The 21,826-nt window shown below is 37.9% G+C and overlaps 1 protein-coding gene across 1 annotated transcript in view; it reads right to left on the bottom strand.

The window, feature by feature from the left end:
* LOC119236773 (calcium-activated chloride channel regulator 4-like) overlaps nt 1-13,976 on the bottom strand; it is a 36,101-nt gene extending 22,125 nt beyond the window's left edge. The window contains exons 1-4 of the mRNA XM_037500747.1: nt 13,818-13,976; nt 5,273-5,413; nt 4,979-5,126; nt 578-686 (exon numbers count right to left, since the gene is read on the bottom strand). Of these exons, the coding sequence (XP_037356644.1) occupies nt 578-686; nt 4,979-5,126; nt 5,273-5,413; nt 13,818-13,976 (557 nt within the window). The remainder of the gene's footprint in view (nt 1-577; nt 687-4,978; nt 5,127-5,272; nt 5,414-13,817) is intronic.
* Nucleotides 13,977-21,826: the final 7,850 nt, after the last annotated feature.

Here is a 21,826-nt window from a genome sequence, read left to right on the forward strand (position 1 = left end):
CATCTGTCAACTTGCACTTTTGTGAGAAGCCCTCAGGCTTGGTAGGGTATTTAATGATGAGGCTGATCGCACCTAATTTTCAGCCAGTTCCCACCAAACATTCTTCTCTCTTGATCTCAGAACCATGAGGATTGTCTCTTGGTGAAGATTCATATTTAAAGTGAACTTTATAATTACCAAGAAATTCCTGTTTGGCTCCTTGAAATTTTTGGTTTCTTAATAGTCCACATTTAGTGCTGCTTCTTAACAATTTTGTTCATTACTGTATAGTGTAAATAATTTTGCTCTTCTTCAACCATATTTTATAAAATTTTATAGAGAGCTCTATTCAGTGCAAGTGGGTTTCCCAGCTACACTAAAAAGTATAAATATATGTCAAATTGACTGCCAAACACTCTTAGAGTTTTGTGATGTAAATGGACAACAACTTTAACCACTTTAAGGTTATTTTCTAAAAACTTAAATGCTTTGTTTTGTGATACAACATCTGTTACCTATATTGGGACCAAAATGAATGACTGCATTTCAAAGAAACCAAATAGCCTGAAGTAATATATGAAAATATAAATGGTCCTGCCTTGTTGCTTCGATTTTTTTTGACTTAGCAGCATAGAAAGGCTTCTCTTCATTATACTCATCAAACACACCCCAGCGGAGATGAGCCCACTCATGGACTAGTACTCGACCTGCGGGAAAAGATTTCAAATACTTAATCATCATTCCAGTGACAGGACTCATCTTGAAATATTTTAAGAGACATTTAAAAAATTATTTCTTTATTTTTCAACTGAGGTAACATTTGGGTACCCCCATTAAGTATTTCTACCACAGTGCAACCACCACCAAATCACTCATAGTCTACCAACATAGTCCATTATGTTTCCTTCCTTATTAAAAGACATTTTTCCCTAAAATATTTATATTTTAAATAACTATCAACATTTATAATATTTAAATAAAGAGCATATTATATTATATGAGCATATTATATTATATTACACATTCCAGAACATATTAAACCCAATAATATATTTCTAGAGTACTTGCTATGGCCCAAATATACTGGACTTTGGGCATCTGTAATTGTGGAGTAGAGGAGACTGACATACACAACATCATTAGCCTGTGAGTCTCCTTTTAGTTCATGAGATATAATGTTCATAATATTCATTTTTTATCATTCATTCTTTTGTTATTTCCACCCAATTATTCAATTGTTATTTTATTGATTCACTTTTTCTTGCCTCATCTTTGTTGTGTGTCTTTGGACAAGTCACTTAATTTTTCTATGGCCCATTTCTTATTTGTAAAATGCACTTTGAATTGGGGATGATTTCCAAAGTAGCACAACTGGTTCTTGGGGTCAAAAAATCTTAGATATTATAATGGTGTGCATCTCTCTAAATTCAATGCTTAACAACATAAGCATGTATGTAGTATAGCTGTGGTATTAAAATGTCATGTGGAACATTAGGAAAAACACCTGAAACATGTCTATAGGTGGGTGGTAATAAAGAATTTGAGAAACACTGTAATAGATCATATGCAATTGTGGTGATGAACTAAATTGACTAAAGTGCTTGGTTCATAATTAGTAGTCATTAGATAACATACATTACTATTACAAATTCTATACATTTATCACCATATCAGGTGCCAGAAAATATACAATGAATAAGATATAGTCTTTGACATGGAGCTACTTAGAGATAAAGAGACTTACTAAATCATATACCTTTAAAAAAAAGGATTCAGGTATTTGGAAAGATATGGTTAAATCGGGCCTCCCTGTTGGCACAAGGGGTTAAGCACAGCACTGTGAAACTGTGAAGCTGTCCGCAGCCTCTGCAGCACGAGTTCAATCCTTGGCCAGCCAGGGAGCTACCCACGTGGTACAACAGACCTCCCCTGCCTCACCCGCTGCTCCCCTCCACAGTGCATTTCAGTAGATTTGCCTGTTCTGTTCCCTATTCTGTCTCTGGTGAATCCTCTCACTGCCCGTACCTCTGGCCTGTACCCCAATTCTTGTATGCATAAATAAATAAATCTTTAAAAAAAACGATATGGTTAAATCAATAGCTTAAATTTCAAGAAGAAAAAAAAGATTTTTATCTTTAACAATTTTTGCTTTAAAAATAATGAGTAAAATCTGTGGAAATAGAGATGGAGGGGAGATAAGAAATATAGTCTGGGGCCTCCCCTGGTGGCGCAGCAGTTGAGCACTGGGCTGGGAGGCTGCCTGCGGCCTCTGCAGCGCCGGTTTGTTCCCGGCCGCCAGCGAGTGTCCCACAAAAAAAAAAAAAAAAAGAAAGAAAGAAGTATAGTCTGCTTCTATTACATAGTATGTTGCAGTGATACAAACTAGCTCATATGAGAAAATGTAAGTATAGTGGTGGAGTTTGCCTCTTCATTTAGTGCTAGCCACCCAAAGAATAGTGCTTGGATGAGTAATAGCATTTTCTCCTAGTTAGAAATGAAGGATCTCAGAGTTACTTTGAACTTAGTGAGTCAGAACCTGCATATTAACAAAATTTCAAAATTAGTTGAAATTTGGTACTGATCCCTATTGAGAAACACCAGTTTAACCCAGCCTGCCACTGAAGACTGGTCTGCAGCTCCCACTGCTCAAGCCACTGAGTGGGTGGGAACAACCACTGAGTGGTCTTAAGCTGTTCTTCCAGAGACTTGAACAGAAAGTGGAAATAAGGTTAATGGAAAATAAACAGTTTGTAAAAAAAAAAAAAGAAAAAGAAACACCAGTTTAAGATTTCCCAGGCAAATGTGCCAAAATATTAGGAGAATTGTGATCTTTGATGTGGAAGAAAAAGTCCTCATATCAATTATGTAATAGGGATTTAGTGTATTATAAGAAAATTTAAAATTCCCTGCACCAGCAGCTCTCTTACAGAATTCCACTCTCAGCCTTGTTTCATTTTCGGCTGAGGCTGGTTGCCTCTCCTGTCATACCCCTTTGAAAAGCAGTCCCTCTGTCTTAGAATTCTATTGCTATATACATTTTCTGAGTTTACAGTAGCCATTTTGCTTTTAATAGTATTTCCACTCTTGTGTATATTTTAACATTTACCTGCTGGCACAGAAAAACTGAGAGGCTAGTTAATATTATCCAAATAGTCATTCTAGGTATCTGTTGTTGCTGTTGTAGTAGTTGTTATTATAACAATCTTTCCCATGATTTGAGGAATATTTTTCTACTCTCTTTTTTCCAGAGCTATGTTGCTTTTAGAGCTTAGTACATCAATACATATAGTACATTATGGGAGAAATACCTATCATAAAAGAGGAGACTGTCAATAATGGACAAGTTCTAGGTTGTGGGTATGAGAAAAGAATGAGGTCAAGCATAGACATTGGCTTTAAAAATTGGAAAAATCCTCCTGTTATAAAAGAGTGGATATGGGGGAGATGAACTAGATATAAGTTTAGAAGTAGAGAGGAAGAAGGTAGTGTCTCCTTTTTTCCAATCAAGGCATCTGTTGATTGATGAGATGTAAAGAGTAACTGGAGATCTTGAGAAAAATGGTAAAAGTTTTGAAACAGCTGCTATAGGGATGAGAAAGGAGCTGATGAGGGCCAAATAAAAAATATCTTTTTAAAAAAGATTTATTTATTTATGCATTCAAGAACTGGGGTGTAAGCCAGAGGTGCAGGGGGTGAGAGGTTTCACCAGCGAGAGTGGGGAGCAGAACAGGCAGATCTACTGAAATACACTGCTGAGGGGAGCAGCGGGCAAGACAGGAGAGGTCTGCCATGCCATATGGGTAGTTCCCTGTCCAGCCGGGATGGAACTCATGCTGCAGAGCTTGTGGATAGCTTCATAGTGCTATGCTTAACCCCTTGTGCCACCAGGGAGGCTCCAAATAAAAAATATCTTTGTGTAGCTTTGAGGACTTCACTGAGTGTGGAAAATGTATTTATATAATATTATCAATTAGTTTTATAATTTTCTTTCACAATCCTCAGTGCAGAGACTCAAGGAAAATTAGTTGAAATTTGGTACTGAGGATTTCACAAGTTGAATGGAACTTTTAGATAGGAGTGGTGAGGGAGTTGAACTACTTATACTTGTAATTAAAATTACTGACTTTGCTAAACATGTCAGGTGGGAAAGAGTTTACCTAGAAGGGTACAAAGGTCAGGCTAACCTATGGGGAAGGGGTAATATTGGGGTGAGATGACAGAGCTTTTAAGACTGGGGTAGGGAACAGCTCCAGGCAATGAAGAAGATCAGGACTAATTGAGTGTGGCCAGACACCAGTGAATACTCATGGAAGGGGCAGTGGAAGAGGGAGAGGTGGTCCTGGGGTGTGTGGATTCAGGAAGATTTTCTTGATTAATTACATGTGAGTTGGGCTCTTCTTCAACAACAATTTGAATTTTTATGAAAATAATGTGCTTTATTTCATTTGAACCAAAGATCTTAATCTTTAGCTGAAGTACTTGAAATTGCCATTTTTATAGGTAAAAATATTCACTTAAAGACAAGTTCATGTGGTTCAATCAAGTAGGTTGAATAATAATATTAGCAACTGACAGCTTTTGAGTGTTTTCTCTTGGCTGGGAACTGACCTTTTGGCTCTTTTCAGCTTATTACTTATCTGCATTTCAGGAAGACAGCATGCAATTGATTACCATCTGATGGTGGGGAACTAGAAAATTAAAATCTGAAAAGTATGCCTTAAGAAATGCACTTATTATTGCTATCCCATAATCTGTAGACACCATACTGAATACACTTACAAGGAATTTCTAGTTCAATATTCCCAACAATTTTATAAGGTAGAAAGTCCTCTATTCACTATTTTGTAGAGGATAAGAACAGAGAGGTTAGGTCACTTGTCTCAGGTGACAGACAGCTAATGAATAGGGGGAGTCAGGATTTAAACTTCAGGATTCTGGTTCCAAGGATTGTACACCTAACCTGAATACAAAGCTGCTTATTAGATTACAACCAACCTACCTGCTGGTCCATATTCATTTTGTTTTTTTCCAAGGACAAAGTCAGGAGTCAAATGAATGAATTCTCCTTTTTCTCCACACTGTGTGAACTGCTTGGTATATGGTTCATCTCTACGTGGGAGGGTTGGTGGTGCAACTTTAACATCAGCCTGAGAATGTTTAAAAAGATTTTTAAACATTTCTATCAGAAACAGAAATGATAACATTTAGCCCAAATTTTTTTGAAATGATCAATTTGCAGCAAAATTGAGGAGCAGCAGAAAATATAATCTTTTAAGAAAAGTTTTTGACTCACATGTGCATAGCTTTCATGTTTTGGCCTCTTGTACTGAGGGTTTTCCTTCCAACTAGTAGGAATTAATATTGATATATTTTTGAAAAACAGTCTCTTTTCTGTGGCTTCAAACAGGTAAGTAGAAGCTTCAGTCACCATGTCCTATTGTTTAGGAGAAAAAAAAAATACATGAGAATGACCAAGTAAGAGTGAATTAAATGTTCATCAAAAGGATTTCCTGCATTTAATCACAAATACAAAAATCAACTGAATGGTGAGTAGATCTTTGTTTCAGACTTCCAACTCTGCCATCTGTCACTTAGTTTAATCTTACATATTTAATAGCTTTTAGTCTTTAATTATCCTACATCAAAAGACAAATGCTTTTGTTAAGTGTGAAGAGAAATTGTATGATATGATAAAGGGCATGGACTTTGGAGGCATTTAGACTTGATTCTAATCCATAATACTCTGGTTATTGTACAGTGACTTTACAGTCATCTTTTTTTTTTCTAACACTGGCATTAGCACTTTCTGAGAAATAGAGCTTGACCAATTTATTTAACATCTGAAGTTCAGTTTTCCTCTGTCTCAAATAGAGTTTTATATATATATATTTTTTTAAAGATTTATTTATTTATACAAGCACTGGGTATAGTCAGAAGCGCGGGAGGGTGAGAGAATTCACCAGAGCCAGAGCGGGGAGCAGAGCAGGCAGAGGGACTGAAGTACACTGTTGAGGGGAGCAGCGGGCGGCAGGAGAGGTCTGCGCGCCATGTGGGACCCTCCTCTGGTGGCCGGGGAGCAGCCGGGGATCGAACCGGCACTGCAGAGGCTGCGGGCAGCTTCGCAACCCAGCGCTCAACCACTGCGCCACCGGGGAGGCCCTAGAGTTTTATATTTTTAATATTGCTATAAAGATCGAATGAATTATGAACTGCTCACTTCATATGCAGTCAGGCAACTGGGGGTTGCCTTTACAGTAAGTCATAGTTAGGAAAAATCTTAACTAATGCAAGCTGAGGAGAACAGTTAGTAGTGGTATGTCATAAGAGAGTTTTATCATTATACTCTCACCCACTACCATAATGGCTATGCTTGGAGCCCAGGAAGTGATGTGATGAAAAAATTCATAGGAAAGGTAGAGCTGAAAATAATAATACCTTAAATTGCTCAGTGTCCTGCGTTAAAAGATTCAGTGAGTAATAAGAGAAATAGTCCCACTGTAGAACTTACTGCCTAGTGTAAATTTCCTAGTGGAAATTGATGGGTGAAAGGTTCATATGGTAATCCATTCTACATGATAAAATCCACTGAATATATGAGGAATCCTGGGTGTTGTATGGTGATATTAAACTTTTTATATTGCTGGCAACATTCTAATTCTGTTTTTTTTTTTTTTTAAGGTAAAGTTTCCTCCTTGATTCTTTCTGTGCTAACATAAGCCCTAAATAGAGCTATTCTTTAAGAATTCCAGGATCCTCTTCCTTGTTTTCTTTAAGAGTCCAGTCTTCTGACTCATGTATACTGAGATCACCAAAGTCCTTGGATTCAGAGCATGGAATCATGTCAGAAGGCTAGAATTCAGAGAACTGAAAGCCCAGGATGCTAGTTGAAATTAAGAAAAGGACTTTGGATTGTTCCCTAAGGAGGTCCCAAAAGAGGTCACTCCTGGCCTAAAGCAGATGAAGAAAATCTACTTGTTTCCTAAGAATCTCTCTCTTTTTCTTTTTGCACTCCACCCCTCTCTCTCTTGCAGTCTTTAGGTCTCAAGATGTCATCTTATCCTTGAAGTGATGACTCTCTATGTACTATTAGAGTTGATGATTTAAAATGAGGTATGGATTAGAATGGCATAGTAAATACACATGATTGTGTGGGTTGTATAGAATACAAGTACAGTGATGCCATTTAATTTGTAGTCTTTGTAGCTCTATGAAATTGTCTTGGCTAGTGGTATATTCTAAAGTCATTGAAGGATTGTACGACCCTTTAACAGTTGACTGTGGCGTGTTAGTGGTTCCTACAAGCTTTTTTTTTTTTTTACAGTATTTCTGCACTATTCCTTTAAAATTCCTACTCAGGGCCTCCCCAGTGGTGCAGGGGGTTGAACACAGCGCTGTGAAGCTCCCTGCAGCCTCTGCAGTGCTGGTTTCAATTTCCTGGCCGGCCAGGAAACAACCCACATTGTGGGGCAGACCTGTCCTGTCTTGCTTGCTGTTCCCCTCAGCAGTGTCTTCGGTCCATCTGCCTATTCTGCCGCCTCCCCCCCCTCCCCCCGTTTCTGGTGAACTCTCTCACCCTCCCGCACCTCTGCCCTTTACCCCAGCTCTGGTATAAATAAAACAAATCTTTAAAAAAAATAAAAAAAATAAAATTCCTACTCAGAAATTCTATATATCAATTGGATCAAAGGACATTTAGATATCAGAGTTAAAAAAAATAGATACTCTCACAAATAAGAAACAAGAACACAAACAAGGCAAACTGAACATCTCATCATAAATTATGATCCAATCATAAATTTTAATCTAATCATACAGGATTCCTGGGATTTGAGTTAAGACCACATTTGGTTCATTAATTTTACACAAAAAAGTATTTTTTCTTTGTCAATTCTTTCAGAACCAGGACAGAAAGCCAAGTCTGTTTGTCTCCAAAACATGTGTGTTTTAGCATTATACTGTCTCTTGATCTCAGTTCTGACTTGCTTGACCAGTGACATGTCATTTAACCTTTCTGAACCCAATTTCCTCTTCTGTAAAATGTGGTTCATAATACTGCACAACATTGTTCTGAAGATTTCACAAGAGGCAAGAAATGTAAGTGTAAGGGTGTTGCAGAAAACTGTAGTGTCAGGAATCATTTTTTAATCCAGGTATATCCACTAATGAATTTCTTTTCTACTGTTAAATAGAGGGATATTTTGACAAATTCTTTGCTCCTACAAGTAGTCCTTTCAAATACTGATTTCTAGGGTTCAAAAAAGTCTGAAACTGGCTGTTCCTGGATGTGAAAAAGCCATCAAAGCTTTATTCAGAATTAGCTTTATTATATACTATCCAAATTTGTGTTCTGCAGTAAAAGAATCTTTCTCTTTCCCACATTTAAAGTACATTAATAAATTAAAGTGTTATGTGGCCAGAGATTATAAAACATGTGTAGTAAGTATCAGCCACAGAAGAATCTGCTCACAATTCAGGTCATTCCCATCATCTTCTGATGGATAATAACATCATTCATAATGTTGAACAGTCACCATAAGGACTTAGTAATGAAGTAATTGAATATAGGGAATGAGTAGATGTTTCTATCAGAGACAGGAGAAGCAATTTACATGCTTGTAACACAATGCTCTTCATTTCTAGGAATGACATATAGCTGGAAACTTTAGAAATCACAGTATTTTGTTCAGTCAGTCCTGAACCTTTTCTTCTCCATCTGTACTACCTAATGAACTTATTTGTTCTCATGGTGTGAAATCTCATCTAAAATTTTGATCTCTACACAGATTCCACCCCCTCTTCAGATTCTTATCTCCAGCTGTGTAGATATCTAATAAGCATCTACAATTTGAAATACCAAAACTGAAATACATTTCAAAACCACAATGAGATATTATCTCATACCTATGAAGGTATTCTATAGCAAAAAGCAAGAAATAACATGTTGATATGGTTGTGGAGAAAAAGCAACCTTCATACACTGTTGGAATGTAAATCAGTGCAGACATCATAAAAAACATTATGAAGTTTCCTCAAAAATTAAAAATAGAATTTCTATGTGATACAGAAATTCATTTGTAAGTATCTATCCAAAGAATATGAAAACACTAATTCCTAAAGATATATGCACTTCTATGTTCACTACAGCACTATTCCAAGTTATTGAAACAACTAAGTACCCAACTCTGGATGAATGGATAAAGAGGTGCTTTACATACACAATGGAATACTACTTAGATATGAAAAAGATGAAATATTGCCATTTACAACATGGTTAAACCTTAAGGGGATTGTGTGAAATGAAATAAATCAGAAAGAGAAAAACAGGCACTATAATTTTTCTCTAGTGTGGCATATGAAAAAAAAAAAGCAAATGAATTTATATTCACTGTTGTTCTCCCTCAGATATGCCAGAAGCATTCAATAAGTCGTTTTAAAGAGCAGTTGTATTTAGGCCAGACACCCAAATTAATCCCAGACCCCTGACCAGCCTACTGCCTGCCTCTGGTGAGCTGAAAGGCCTGCAAACCAGTCCAGCCCCCCTGCCTACCCAGACCCCAATGCCACCACATGGATTCCCAGATGCTGACCAGCCCACTGCCTCGGGGTGAGAATCAGACACCCTGGCCTGGCCTTGCCTCCTGCCTAACCTTGGATGCCAGCAGATGTCCAGATCCAGGCCCATCCGGCCTCAGGGTGAACTCCCAGCACAAGACTGTACCCTACAAGGCCTCGGCTTTCTTGCTCACCAAACAGTAAATGCCCAGAACAATGGGAGAGGAGGACCCTCAAACAACAAAAGCCCCAAATACAAAGGAACAAATGCAAACAAACCATGGGGAGAGAGAAAAAACACAAATGGTCAATAATTACCCCAGGGAACAACACAACTCAAAGAGAAAAGAAATTTTTAGAACCAAGTTACAAAGACATGGAAGAGCTTTTATTCCTATCAGATGTAGAGTTCAAAACTGTTATAATTGAGAAAATCAAAGAATTGGAACTATATAAAGAAAACTCAGAAAAAGTTTAGAGATACTCAAGAAAACTCAGAAAAGCAAACGAATGGTATGAGAAAAGCAATCAATGAATAGAAGATCAAAATTGAAACTCTAAGAAGTTACAAGATGTGAAAAAAGTAAAGAGATCAATGGAAGAGATGAAAAATTTGGGAAAAAACAAGGAAGTAAATAAACCAAATAAATGAAGGAATCAATGAGCTTGAAGATGCAAATGAGGTAAGAGACAAAATTGAAAAGGAATAGTGATACAAAGGGAAAAAAATAGAGAAACACTTTGAGAGTCATCTGATACCATGAGTAAAGGAAATATAAGATTCATAGGCATCCCAAAAGAAGAGGAAGAGAAAGGAACTGAAAAATTATTTTAAGAAATAATGGAAGAAAACTTTCCAAACTTGAAGAAGGAAATGAACATACAAATACAGGAAGCCAAAAGATCAATAAATTACCTAAACCAAAAGAGATCTACAGCAAGATCTATAGTAGTAACTCTTTCAAGAGTCCAAGACAAAGAAAAAAATAATGAAGCTGATGAGGGGGAAGAAACAGATAACCTGTAAAGGAACCCCAATTAACCTAACATAACACTTCTCTGAAGAAACACTATGCGCAAGAAGAGGATGGAGTGACATACTCAAAAAATTCCAAGATAAAAATTGCCAACCAAGAATACTCTATCTTATAAGGCTATCCTTCAGATATGAGGGAGAAATAAAGAACTTTTTAAACAGATTCTTAGGGAGTTTATAAGTACCAAATCCCCTCTCGAAGAAATATTGAAAGAAACCTTACTATTTAAACCAAAGAGAGGAATAAACACAAACAACTGAACAAGCAATTAAAGAGAACAACAAAACTAAGAGCAGAATGGCAGTAGCAAACTTTCATACAGCAATAATTACTCTAAATGTAAATGGGCTAAATTCCCCAATGAAAGGCCACAGAATATTGTGTTTGATCAAGAAACAGAATCCAACCATCTGCTGTCTCCAGGAAACACAACTAAACACCATAGATAAAAATAGACTGAAAGTAAAGGGATGGAAAACAATTTTTTTTTTAAAAAAACAGGTATCTCATTGTGGTTTTTATTTTTTAAAGATTATTTATTTATATAAGCACTGGGTACAGTCAGAAGCGCAGGAGGGTGAGAGAATTCACTAGAGCCAGAGCGGGGAACAGAACAGGCAGACTGACAAAATACACTGCTGAGGGGAGCAGCAAGCGCGGCAGAAGAGGTCTGTCACACCATGTGGGACCCTTGTTGGCTGCTGGGGACCGAACTGGTGCTGCAGAGGCTGCAGGCAGCTTCGCAGCCCAGCGCTCAACCGCTGCGCCACCAGGGGAGGCCCTGGAAAAGAATTTTAAAAGCAAATGACACCCAAAGAAAGCCAGGGATAGCCATACTTATATATCAGAAAAACAGACTTCCAACTTTAAAAGGTAGCAAGAGACCGGGATGGACACTATATAATGATTAAGGGAAAAATACAACAGGAAGACTTAACACTCAATATTTACTCCCCAAACAATAGCACCAAAATACATTAGACAATTACTATTGAAACTGAAAACAGACATTGGAGGAAATACATATGTGATTGTAGACTTCAGCACCCCACTCTCACCAATGGGCAGATCAATGGGACAGAAAATAAATAGGAAAAAATTACCCCAAATAAAGAACTAGATCACATGGATTTAATAGACATATATAAGGTACTGCACCCACAAAAAGCTGAATATTCATTTTTCTCAAGTACACCTGGGTCATTCTCCAGAATTGACTACATACTGTATCACAAGATCAGTGTTAAGAAATTTATGAAGATTAAAGTCATAGCAAGTATCTTCTCTGTTAAGTTATCAAACTAGAAATCAACTACAATAAGAAAACAAGGAAATTCTCTAATATGTGGAAACTGAAAAACATTCTATTGTAAGATCACTGGGTTAATGAAGAAATCAAAGGAGAAATCAAAAAAATACCTTGAGGTAAACGATAATGAGGAAAAATATCCTCCAAAACTTAGGGACAAAGCAAAAGAAGTACTAAGAGAGACATATATGGTAATACAGGTCCATATCAAAAAACAGAAATAGGACCTCCCTAGTGGTGTGGGGGTTAAAGTCTCAGAGCTATCAAGCTCCCACCAGCCACTGCAGCATGAGTTCAATCCCTGGCCAGGGAGCTAACCCACATGGCACAGCAGACCTCTCCTGTCTTGCCTGCTGCTTCCCTCAACAGTTTGTTTCAGTAGGTCAGCCTGTTCTGCTCCCCACTCTGTCTCTGTTGAATTCTCTCGCCCATCTCCCCCCCGCCACATCTGGCCTAGACCCCAGTTCTTGTATGCATAAATAAGTAAATCTATAAAAAAAGAGACAGAAATAGCCCAAATTAACAATCTGGTATCTTATTTCAAGGAACTTGAAAAATAAGAATAAAAAATCCAAAGGTCAGTAGAAGGTAGGCTATAATAAAAATCAGAGCAGAACTAAATGAAATAGAAATCCAAAGAGACAGTTCAAAAATCAATGAAACAAAAAACTGGTTCTTTGAAAAAAATAAACAATATAGATAAAGCTCTAGTTAGGCTTACTAAGAAAATGAAGGAAAAGCTCAAATAAATAGGGTCAAAAAATGAAAAAGGAGAAATTACAACACTGCAGAAATTCAGAGGATAATCAGTGATTACTATGGACATTTATATGTCATAGTTCAACAACCTAGACAAAATGGACAGATTCTTTGAATTATACAATCATCCAACATATAATAGGGAAAGAAAAAGAAAACCTGAACAAACTAATCACAAGCAAGGAAATTCAAACAGTAATCAGAACTCCCCCCAAATCCAAAAGTCCAGGAACCCATCACTTTGCAAGTGAGTGCCACCAAACTTTCAAAGACGAACTAATTCCTATCATGTTCAGACTCTTTCAAAAATTGAGAAAGAAGGGATACTTCCGGATACAATTTATGAAGCCAACATTGTGTTAATACCAAAACCAAACAAAGACAACAAAAAGAAAGAAAGCTACAGGCCAATATCCCTAATGAAAGCAGATGCAAAATTCCTCAATAAAATCATAGCAAACTGGATCTAGCAATGCATTAAAAGAAGGGAGAGGAAGAGGTGTAGGGATGAAAACAGGAGGGGTAACATCACATTGGACTATGACTGAGGCTACCAGAAGTGGGAGGTTGAGGGATGGGTCAAGGGGATGGGGAATCTAATGGAGTAATATGGGGGGGTCTTGGGTGGTGCATGTGGTAAAATAACATGCAATTGTAGAGATGGAAACCTATATTCCTAAAACATACACCGTGATGTAAATCATCATTATCTCAATACATGTAACTTAAAAAAAAAAACCCCAAAGAATGAAAAAAGAAACAATTTAAACAAAAGGATTAGATGTGGGATGGCTGAAGCAAGAATGGCAAATTATTGATCATTGTTGAAGTGGGTAATTCATTATACCATTTTTGATTTTTGTAAATATTTGATATTTTTCATAATACAATATTTAATTCTTTGTTTATTCCATATAAAAAAAGAACAGATGACTCCAGCTGCTCATTACATGAAGAAATTGAGAATCAGAGAATCCTGTTCTCTGTGTTTGGTCTAATGGTGAGACAAGGCATAAATCTGCCTAGGTCCTCCAATTCCTGCTGCCCATTCCAGCATTTTCTTCACTTCACCACACTGCTTTTAAACTTCCTGCAACATTCAGAACTTTCCTTAATTATTAACTACTAACTTTTTTTCCCTTTTTGATAGTCAAAAGAAAGAAATTCCATTACTTCCTTACCTTTATTTTTTCAATTAATGTTTCATCTTCTGGCACAGCTGGATCAATAGCAATGACTATGTCTTCATAGCCATTGTCATTCAGTCGAACAAGAGAAGTATTGTATCCCTGCAGCAGGTGTAGGACAAAGAGGAAGGCAAAACTTCTGAATAACTCCATTGTGTCTTTCAAGTTGTTCCTGGCCCAAATAATGATTTATTAAAGAGACTTTTCTGTCACTTTGTCTCAATATATACCTATAGTCCTAAACATCATCAGGGTTGCCTAGTTACGGAGATATTGACAGAATAAAGGTCAATCTTGAATATACAGAAATTCTCGGCTTCAGTTTATTCATAATCATTTTATTGCCTGTTTTTTGTAAAGGTGATTTGGAGTCAAAGTAGGTTTCAGACCTTTTTATAACATACATTGCACATTTTCTCTTGGGTCATATTTTCTAATTTAGGCTAATTTCCAAGCATACACATAATGCTTGCTATTTTCTGATTCAGAGATAAAAAATTAATAAAAATTGACAATAAAATTAATAAAAACAGTGATGTTAGTTGTATTTCTCAGTTTTACATTGTTTTTCATCGTTAAATTATTTACCAAGTGTATAAATAATGTAATTTTGTTAAATGTAAATAATACCAGCTTGGATAATTTAATTTGGAGACTTAGATCACTTTGATTTTGTGTCTGAATGACTTTAAAAGATTTTGATAAATTTCAGAAGCTTTCATAGAATCAAGTCATTAGAGCAAATTCTAAAATATCTGATAAAGATTAGAATATCTTTTTAACTTTTAAGTTTTTAAAAATGCAATTGGAAAACCTGCAATATTTTTATGTTTTGATATAAATATCAAATGTCTGATAGTTTTCCATTTACCTTTGAGGCAGAGGATAAAAAACATATGCTTAGAAACATAGATATACCCGCATGTATTCCTCATAGCAACTCTAAGGCAAGTCCAAATTTTGTTGTATTGAGGCATACAGTGGTTAAGTAACTTGCCAAAATCACTCAGCATTTTGACCCCAGAGTCCATGAATTGTTAATCAGTCCACATTAAGGTAATGTGTTTTGTAAGGAAAATAATATATTTATTTTTTTTTCAAACAAAGTACCTTCTTCTTACATCCTGTTAATTTTTGACAGTATAAAATTTCTCCCCTCGTGTGTGGTCACCATAGTTTTCCCAAACCGCCCATAGTCCTCCAATATAGTCATTGTGCTCTTCCCACTCCCCCATTTTCATCCATTCTGTCTCTCCCTCCTTCTCCTCCTCTGCTCCTGGATGCCTTAAATCTGTTGTCAGCTTTCCAGGTTTGTATTTGACCCTTTGTTTGGTTTCTCTCTATTGCACACATAAGTGAAACCATCCAGTGAAGATAATCTTTTAATAAAAGGAGAGGGCCTCCCTGGTGGCACAGCGATTGAGGGCTGAGTTGCAAAGCTGCCTGCAGTCTCTGCAGCGCTGGTTCAATCCCCAGCCAACGGCGAGCGTCCCATATGGCGCGCAGTGGGACCTCGCCTGCCATGCCCACTGCTCCCCTCAGTAGTGTAGTTCATCAGTCTGCCTGTTCTGTTCCCTGCTCTGGCTCTGGTGAATCCTCTCACCCTACCTCACTTCTGACTGTGCCCAGTGCTTGTATAAATAAATAAATAAATAAATCTTTAAAAAAAATCTTTATTTAAAAAAATAAATAAAAGGAGAAATAGGGTGAGTTTAGGAGTTGCAGTGGTGACTCACAAATGTCTAGGTATGGCAAAAGGAGCCAAGACTTATCAGAAGCTCAAAGGCGAACTGAAACTAGAATAATATAAAATATCTTAAAACTAAGAAGTTAGATAGGAGAACACAATGTGAAGTTATGAACAGGCAACATTGCCAAGATGGAGAGTTTATCACTTGTGTTCCAGACTCTGCCGAGTAGGCTGCAATCATACCTCTTTCCATTCCCTCAGAAAAAGCTTGTATTATTGTACATTCATAGAATGAATGTTGTAAAAGATTCTGGATGGAGCTGTTACACTGGAGATTACCTGGAGGGCGTTGGGAACTGGGTATCAGCAGACATTTCCTAGGTGTCTTGCCCTGCTCCCCTTGCTGATTTCCTTTCCTACTGTTCACTGTGCCTCCCCGAAATCTGTCTCTGGGTCTCAAACAAACCCGAGTGTGCTCCCATTCCATAGAATTGGTGCTCAGGAAATTGCTTTTGACTGATAGTCTGAATTAGTGAATAATCATTATTTTAACCAAAATAATGACATATCACAGCGCCAAAACAAAAGCTCGCCTAAGGCTTTTGAGATACTGGAGAAACAGGAGTCTCAGATATCCTCTAGTGTTTGGGGGCTATCTAGGTTATTTTGAGGAGGCGCTATTACTTCCTCAATAAAACTGGAAATGCTCTCTTCAAGGCATGTGCCAGAAACTTTTCTGGCAAAAAAGAAATCCTTAATTTTTGCCCCCAAAATCACAAAAAGCTTCCTTTCTGACAGTGGATGAGGTCGTCTGGGGAAAACAGACAAATATTTCTAATAGTTGCCCCCTCCCACTTGTTGGTAGTGGCACAGAAAGTGTGATGCTTCATGGAGTATGAACAAGGACCCCCTTGAAACTGGAGACCAATATATTCCTTTAACTGTTTATTATCTCTTGTAGAATTTCTAATCCTCTTTGTAAAGAATTTCCTTATCTACCTTTGGGACAAATAAATTTGAAAAATTTACTTGATATGAATTATTTTGGAGAAAGAAATTAGGAAGAAGGAAATTCATATAAAACTTTTCTCAATCTAAAGAGAGGTTGAAGATCGTTGGGGGATTAATGCAGAATACATGTTAAGTCTGTTAATTATTACCATAACTATGAGGATATTGATCAGGGTTTTTTCCTCATTAGAGGGGTGACTCAGCATGTTTATCTAATGTTAAGATATTTCATTCCTGGGCCTCCCTGGTGGTGCAAGGGATTAAGTCTCAGTACTATGAAGTTATTGGCAGCCACTGCAGCACTAGTTCAATCCCCGGCCAGGGAGCTAACCCACTTGACCCAGCAGATCTCTCCTGTCTTGCCCTCTGCTCCCCTCAGCAGTGTATTTCAGTAGATCTGCCTGTTCTGCTTCCAACTCTGTCTCTGATGAATCCTCTCACCTCCCACACCTCTGGCCTACACCTTAGTTCTTGTGTGCCTAACTAAATAAAATAAATCTTTAAAAAATATTTCATTTCTATAACTTAAGTTTATACCATACCATTTTTCCAGTTCTTTTTTTGTGACCTTTTTCTCATCTCCAGCAGTGATTCCTATAATTGATACCCTGGAAAAGACAGAGTTCATGCTGTTACAAGTATTTGTTTATGAATAAATAGCCTGGAACACAGAAATTGGGGATGTCATGATAAGAGATTGTCTCCTACTTTCTAGAAACTCGCCGTCTGGAGGAAAAATGAAAATAAGTAAATTGTCAAGCACAGAGGATTAAGTGTTACCCAGGTGTGAGAGTGAGGTGATGTGAGAGGAAGTTTACCCTCTCAGAAAGGGGACTGGAGTAGTTAGAGAATGCTTCCCAAGGGAGCGACATAGCTAAGATCTGAAGGAGGAAGTGAATCATCATGTGACTGTAGAAAGTGGACATAGAGTATAGTAGAGGGCACTTTCCCAGAGAGTGAAAAGCACCTGACAGACTGGGAATGAGAGATTCTGTGAAAATCAAGAGCGGGCAGTTGGGGCCCAGTGTTTATAATGTGAGAAGCAGTAGCTGGAGCAGGTAGTACTCTGGAGTGAAGCCAGAGGTAGAACAGGAAAATCATCATCAGTCATTTCCTGGGGCCTGATCCTCACTCTTGAGTGCAAAGGGGATTCATAGGAAAGTCTTGAAGAGAAGAATGATAAGATCAGATTTGTGCTTTAGAAAGATTCTGGCTACAGGGTGAAGAGTGTTTGGAAACAGAGCTATGTTGCTGGCATATATGTTGCTGGTATATGTACATATATATCTCCTATGAGAATTAGAAAAACAACAACTTATGGGTTGGAAAAATGTGTCCCCTGTAGGTAGACAAATGATCAAATAGTGTCCCTTCAACCCGGATCTTGGGAGCAAGTTTGGACTGTATTTGGCCTCTGCTCTTCTTACCCCCAATATGGCTGAGTATTTCAGGTCAGTTGCAGCCTGCCCAGTGGCTCACACAACCCTACTTGGTAAAAACGGAGTAAGTTATGTAAGAATTCAGGGGAGCAGTGCCGAGAGCATGAGCTAAGGATAGAGACGTCGGGGGGAGAGGACTTTTGAGATATGCAGGAGAAAAAGGAATGAGCGTTTCTATATTTGTATGTGTGTTTGAATATTCAGCATTTCATACTTCCTTCTCTCCTCTTTTATTCTCTCTCCCCAGGATACTGTCCTGTTCTCCAGAAAGCTAATGGAGGACTTAAGTCAGTTAAATAAGGAAATGTATTTGGGAGTTGGAATAGCACATGAACAATGGAGAGTGGGGCACAGAGGAAGAGTCAGGCATTCTGCCTGAGCCTGGGGAAGGCAGATGGGGGAGGCAGCAGACATGGAATTTTCAAAAAGGGGCATGTTGTCAGAGGCAGACAAAGGAGACCAAAGAGGGTGTGTTTCAAGTGGAAAAGGATGAGGGGGTTATGGTGTTCCTGACAGGGGCCCGGAGATAAGCAACTGTGTGGATTTCAGGGGAATATGAAAGCCTATGACTGATTAAAGTTGCGAGACCGGTGGGTAGAGAGCAATAAGAGAGAGGGAAGTGGACACAAGGATTTAATGATGTCAGGCCTGGAACTCTCATTTAGAAAATATTTATTTGGATGCTTTTGTGCCATATGCTTAACAGTAACCTATAGGCATAGTCAGTTAATTTATAAGTATTGTCTCAATAGGTGTTTAATGGACTCTTATAGGTGCTAAGGCTTTAGGACAGCTTTTTTTTTTTCATACAACAATATAAAACCATCTACAGAGAATACTTATTTTTTCTATGTCAATTCCATGTGGCAGGTAGGGCCACTACATGAAGATGAAGAGTCTATGCTTTGTGGAACTCCAAAAATGCCATTAATGTATGATTTGTTTGGCCCTCTTTAGGTTTGGGCATATGGTGTTCCTAGATAAAGTTAGGATTATATGGAAACAGAAGACAGAAACAGAGGGAAATAAGGCCAATCCAAAGGAAGAAATCTTTCTGGGTGCTTGAAGTAGAGAGTGAATGGGTAGAAGAGACTGTTGCTGAAGATAATGCACTTTGCAAGAAGTTCAAACTGGAAAATAACCAGACTATTTCCTGAACAAGGGAGAATAGATGATGGGAATGTCACCATAGGAATATCTCCATAGGAAGGAAGGAAATGAAAGATGAGTAGGAATTTGGTGTCTCAAGAATGGGTCTGACACTGGATTTGTCATCACAAATGTGTGGCAGTGGTTTTGTTCAGTGTGATTGCTGTGAGACCAGTTTACTGAGCAGTCTCGACTTACTGGGATATAAGGTTGAAAAACACTACAGTTTATAGTAGTACAATAAATTGTGTTCAGTTGTGTTTCCCCTAATGTTTGTGCAGTAATTTTTCTTAGTGCTATCTCTGCCAACTCCATTACTATTACTATATTCAAATTACCTTGGTTTGATAGTTAAGAACCTAGCCCTGCTCATTTTTGAAAACTTGTATTATTTGAGCTAACCCTCCTCTTTCCCTTCCTCTGATTAGTAAGACTTATGTCTCCAGTGGCTGGAAATGGAAGACAGGGAATTTATGGCCTTAAATAATTGGGTCTCTCTTTTCCGAGTGCTTTTCTACTTTGGTCTTGAGCTGGAGGAGTAGGGGAGATCAGTGGATCCTCATGACCCTGGCCTGTTGTAGGGTGGTTCCAGGCCTCTCTCAGGGTAGTAGATACCTGAAAGCTGTTTCTCTATTAGGTTTTTTAGATGGTGCAACAAGGCTCTTCTCTCTGCATGATTTCTTGGCATGGGAGAACCTGGCCACTGTCTACGATTCTGTTCAGTCAGTTAGAAATTCTGCACCAACTGTATCAAATATGCATGATATCTTTAAAGTTTGAAAGTAGTCCCACTGGCAAATGTCTTCCCCACCTTCTCTCTCCTAACCATTTCTTTAATCTCAGCAGAATCAAGAACACTTCTCTCCCAATTGTTCAGCAATATTTGTGTAAGAAGATTACTGTCTTTTGAATTTTGTGCCCCCCTGAGATTTACTTTTTACTTGGTTGCATTTTGCCGAGTCCTCTTCTTATATTGGGAGGTGTGTAGGTGGTAGGATTGGTGCATGGTGATAGCATAACTTTGACTTACCTAGCACCTCATCTTGAAGAAATGTGACTGGAAACATTCCAAGTTTGGAATCTGGGATACATAGTACCTTTTGTGTTTAGTGTGGGCCTGCATAGTTAATTTTAGGAAAATGGGATCCTGATAGTTATTACATACATACTGTCTTGTTCCATGATAAGGATCATATCAAGGGCAAAAACTGTGTACTCCTGGGGGATATGAATATGATAGAAAGTCAGTGTTGTGAATGGATGACAATTTTACTGCATATTGGCTCAATGAATGTCAAAGGAGATATAATATGAATGAAACTTCAGACTACTTTTAAAACATTTATTTATATCGTGATTTATTTAATATTTCTAGTAGACTCTAACCTCTATGAGAATGAGAATGAGAATGCTTTCCTTCTTTCTACTAAAAATTCTGTTCACAACATCTACCTGTACAGCATTGTTAAATAGTAGTGGCTTAATAGCCTGCTTGCCTGATGGCTAAGCTCCCTGAGCTTCAGAGACAGCAGCGGAAAGCTTCTTAACATGAGAGCTGTCAGGAATTGAGCACTAACTGTATGTAGGCACAGGGCCAGCACCTGTTATTACAAAATGGGATTCACATAACACTTGGAGGCAGTTACTATAATCCCAACTTTCAAGTGGAGAAAAATGAGGGTTAATCTCTTTGGGCATTATACCACATATATAGTTATTAAAAAATAAACTATAGAGAGAGTTTAAAATATTGTACACATATTATCTAACCACATGTTACTTCCTTTTTCTACTCCTGTCTTCTTCACAATCAGGATTCTTGAAATAATTGTGTTTATACACTTTCTTTTTCTACGCACACACTGTATTTTCTTTATTAAAATTGCTTTTATTAAGGTCTTAACAGCTCTGTGTTGCTAAAGTTCAATAGCCACATTTAAGCATTAATGAAAAGGATTGCTCCCTTTTCATGAATCATTCTTTGTTTTCTTACCGTAACCTCACACTCTTAGTTTTTCACTTTTGTCTTCAAAGATACCCTCAAAGAATGCTTTTTTTTTTCCTTTTCAGTTTCTCCATTTCCATTCAACTTTAAAAATATGTTTGTTTATCATTGGAAGATTGGAGAGAATGGCATCTTGGATTCAGTTTAAGTTATTTTTACTTGGGTTCATTATTAAAGCAGCAAACAAACAGTTTTTAAAAAGTTGTAAGATATGGATTTAAGTGGAAGTGGGCATAATGCCACGTGTCCCAGGTTTCTTATGGGGTAGGCCGGGGGTTTGTGTAGTCACTACACCCAATATGGAGTAATCTACCAGGTAACAGGGGCTCAGAGCTTCCAGCTTGCTGTCTTTTTTGTTTTTAGATTAACGGTAGGGCCCATTTACTACCACTTAAGGGGATTCCTTTTTTTTTTTTTAAAGATTTATTTATTTATTTATTTATACAAGCACTAGGTACAGTCAGAAGTGCGTGAGGGTGAGAGAATTCACCAGAGCCAGAGCAGGGAGCAGAACAGGCAGAAGGACCGAAGTACACTGCTGAGGGGAGCAGCGGGCAGCAGGAGAGGTCTCCGCGCCATGTGGGACCCTCGCCTGGTGGCCGGGGATGGAACCGGCACTGCAGAGGCTGCAGGCAGCTTGCAACCAGCGCTCAACCGCTGCATCACCAGGGAGGCCCTTAAGGGGATTCCTTTTATGCCACAAGTCACC

Source organism: Talpa occidentalis, unplaced genomic scaffold (genome assembly GCF_014898055.3).
Source record: "Talpa occidentalis isolate TD23 unplaced genomic scaffold, MPIMG_talOcc4v2.1 talOcc4.9, whole genome shotgun sequence".
In the NCBI taxonomy this organism is placed as follows: domain Eukaryota; kingdom Metazoa; phylum Chordata; class Mammalia; order Eulipotyphla; family Talpidae; genus Talpa; species Talpa occidentalis.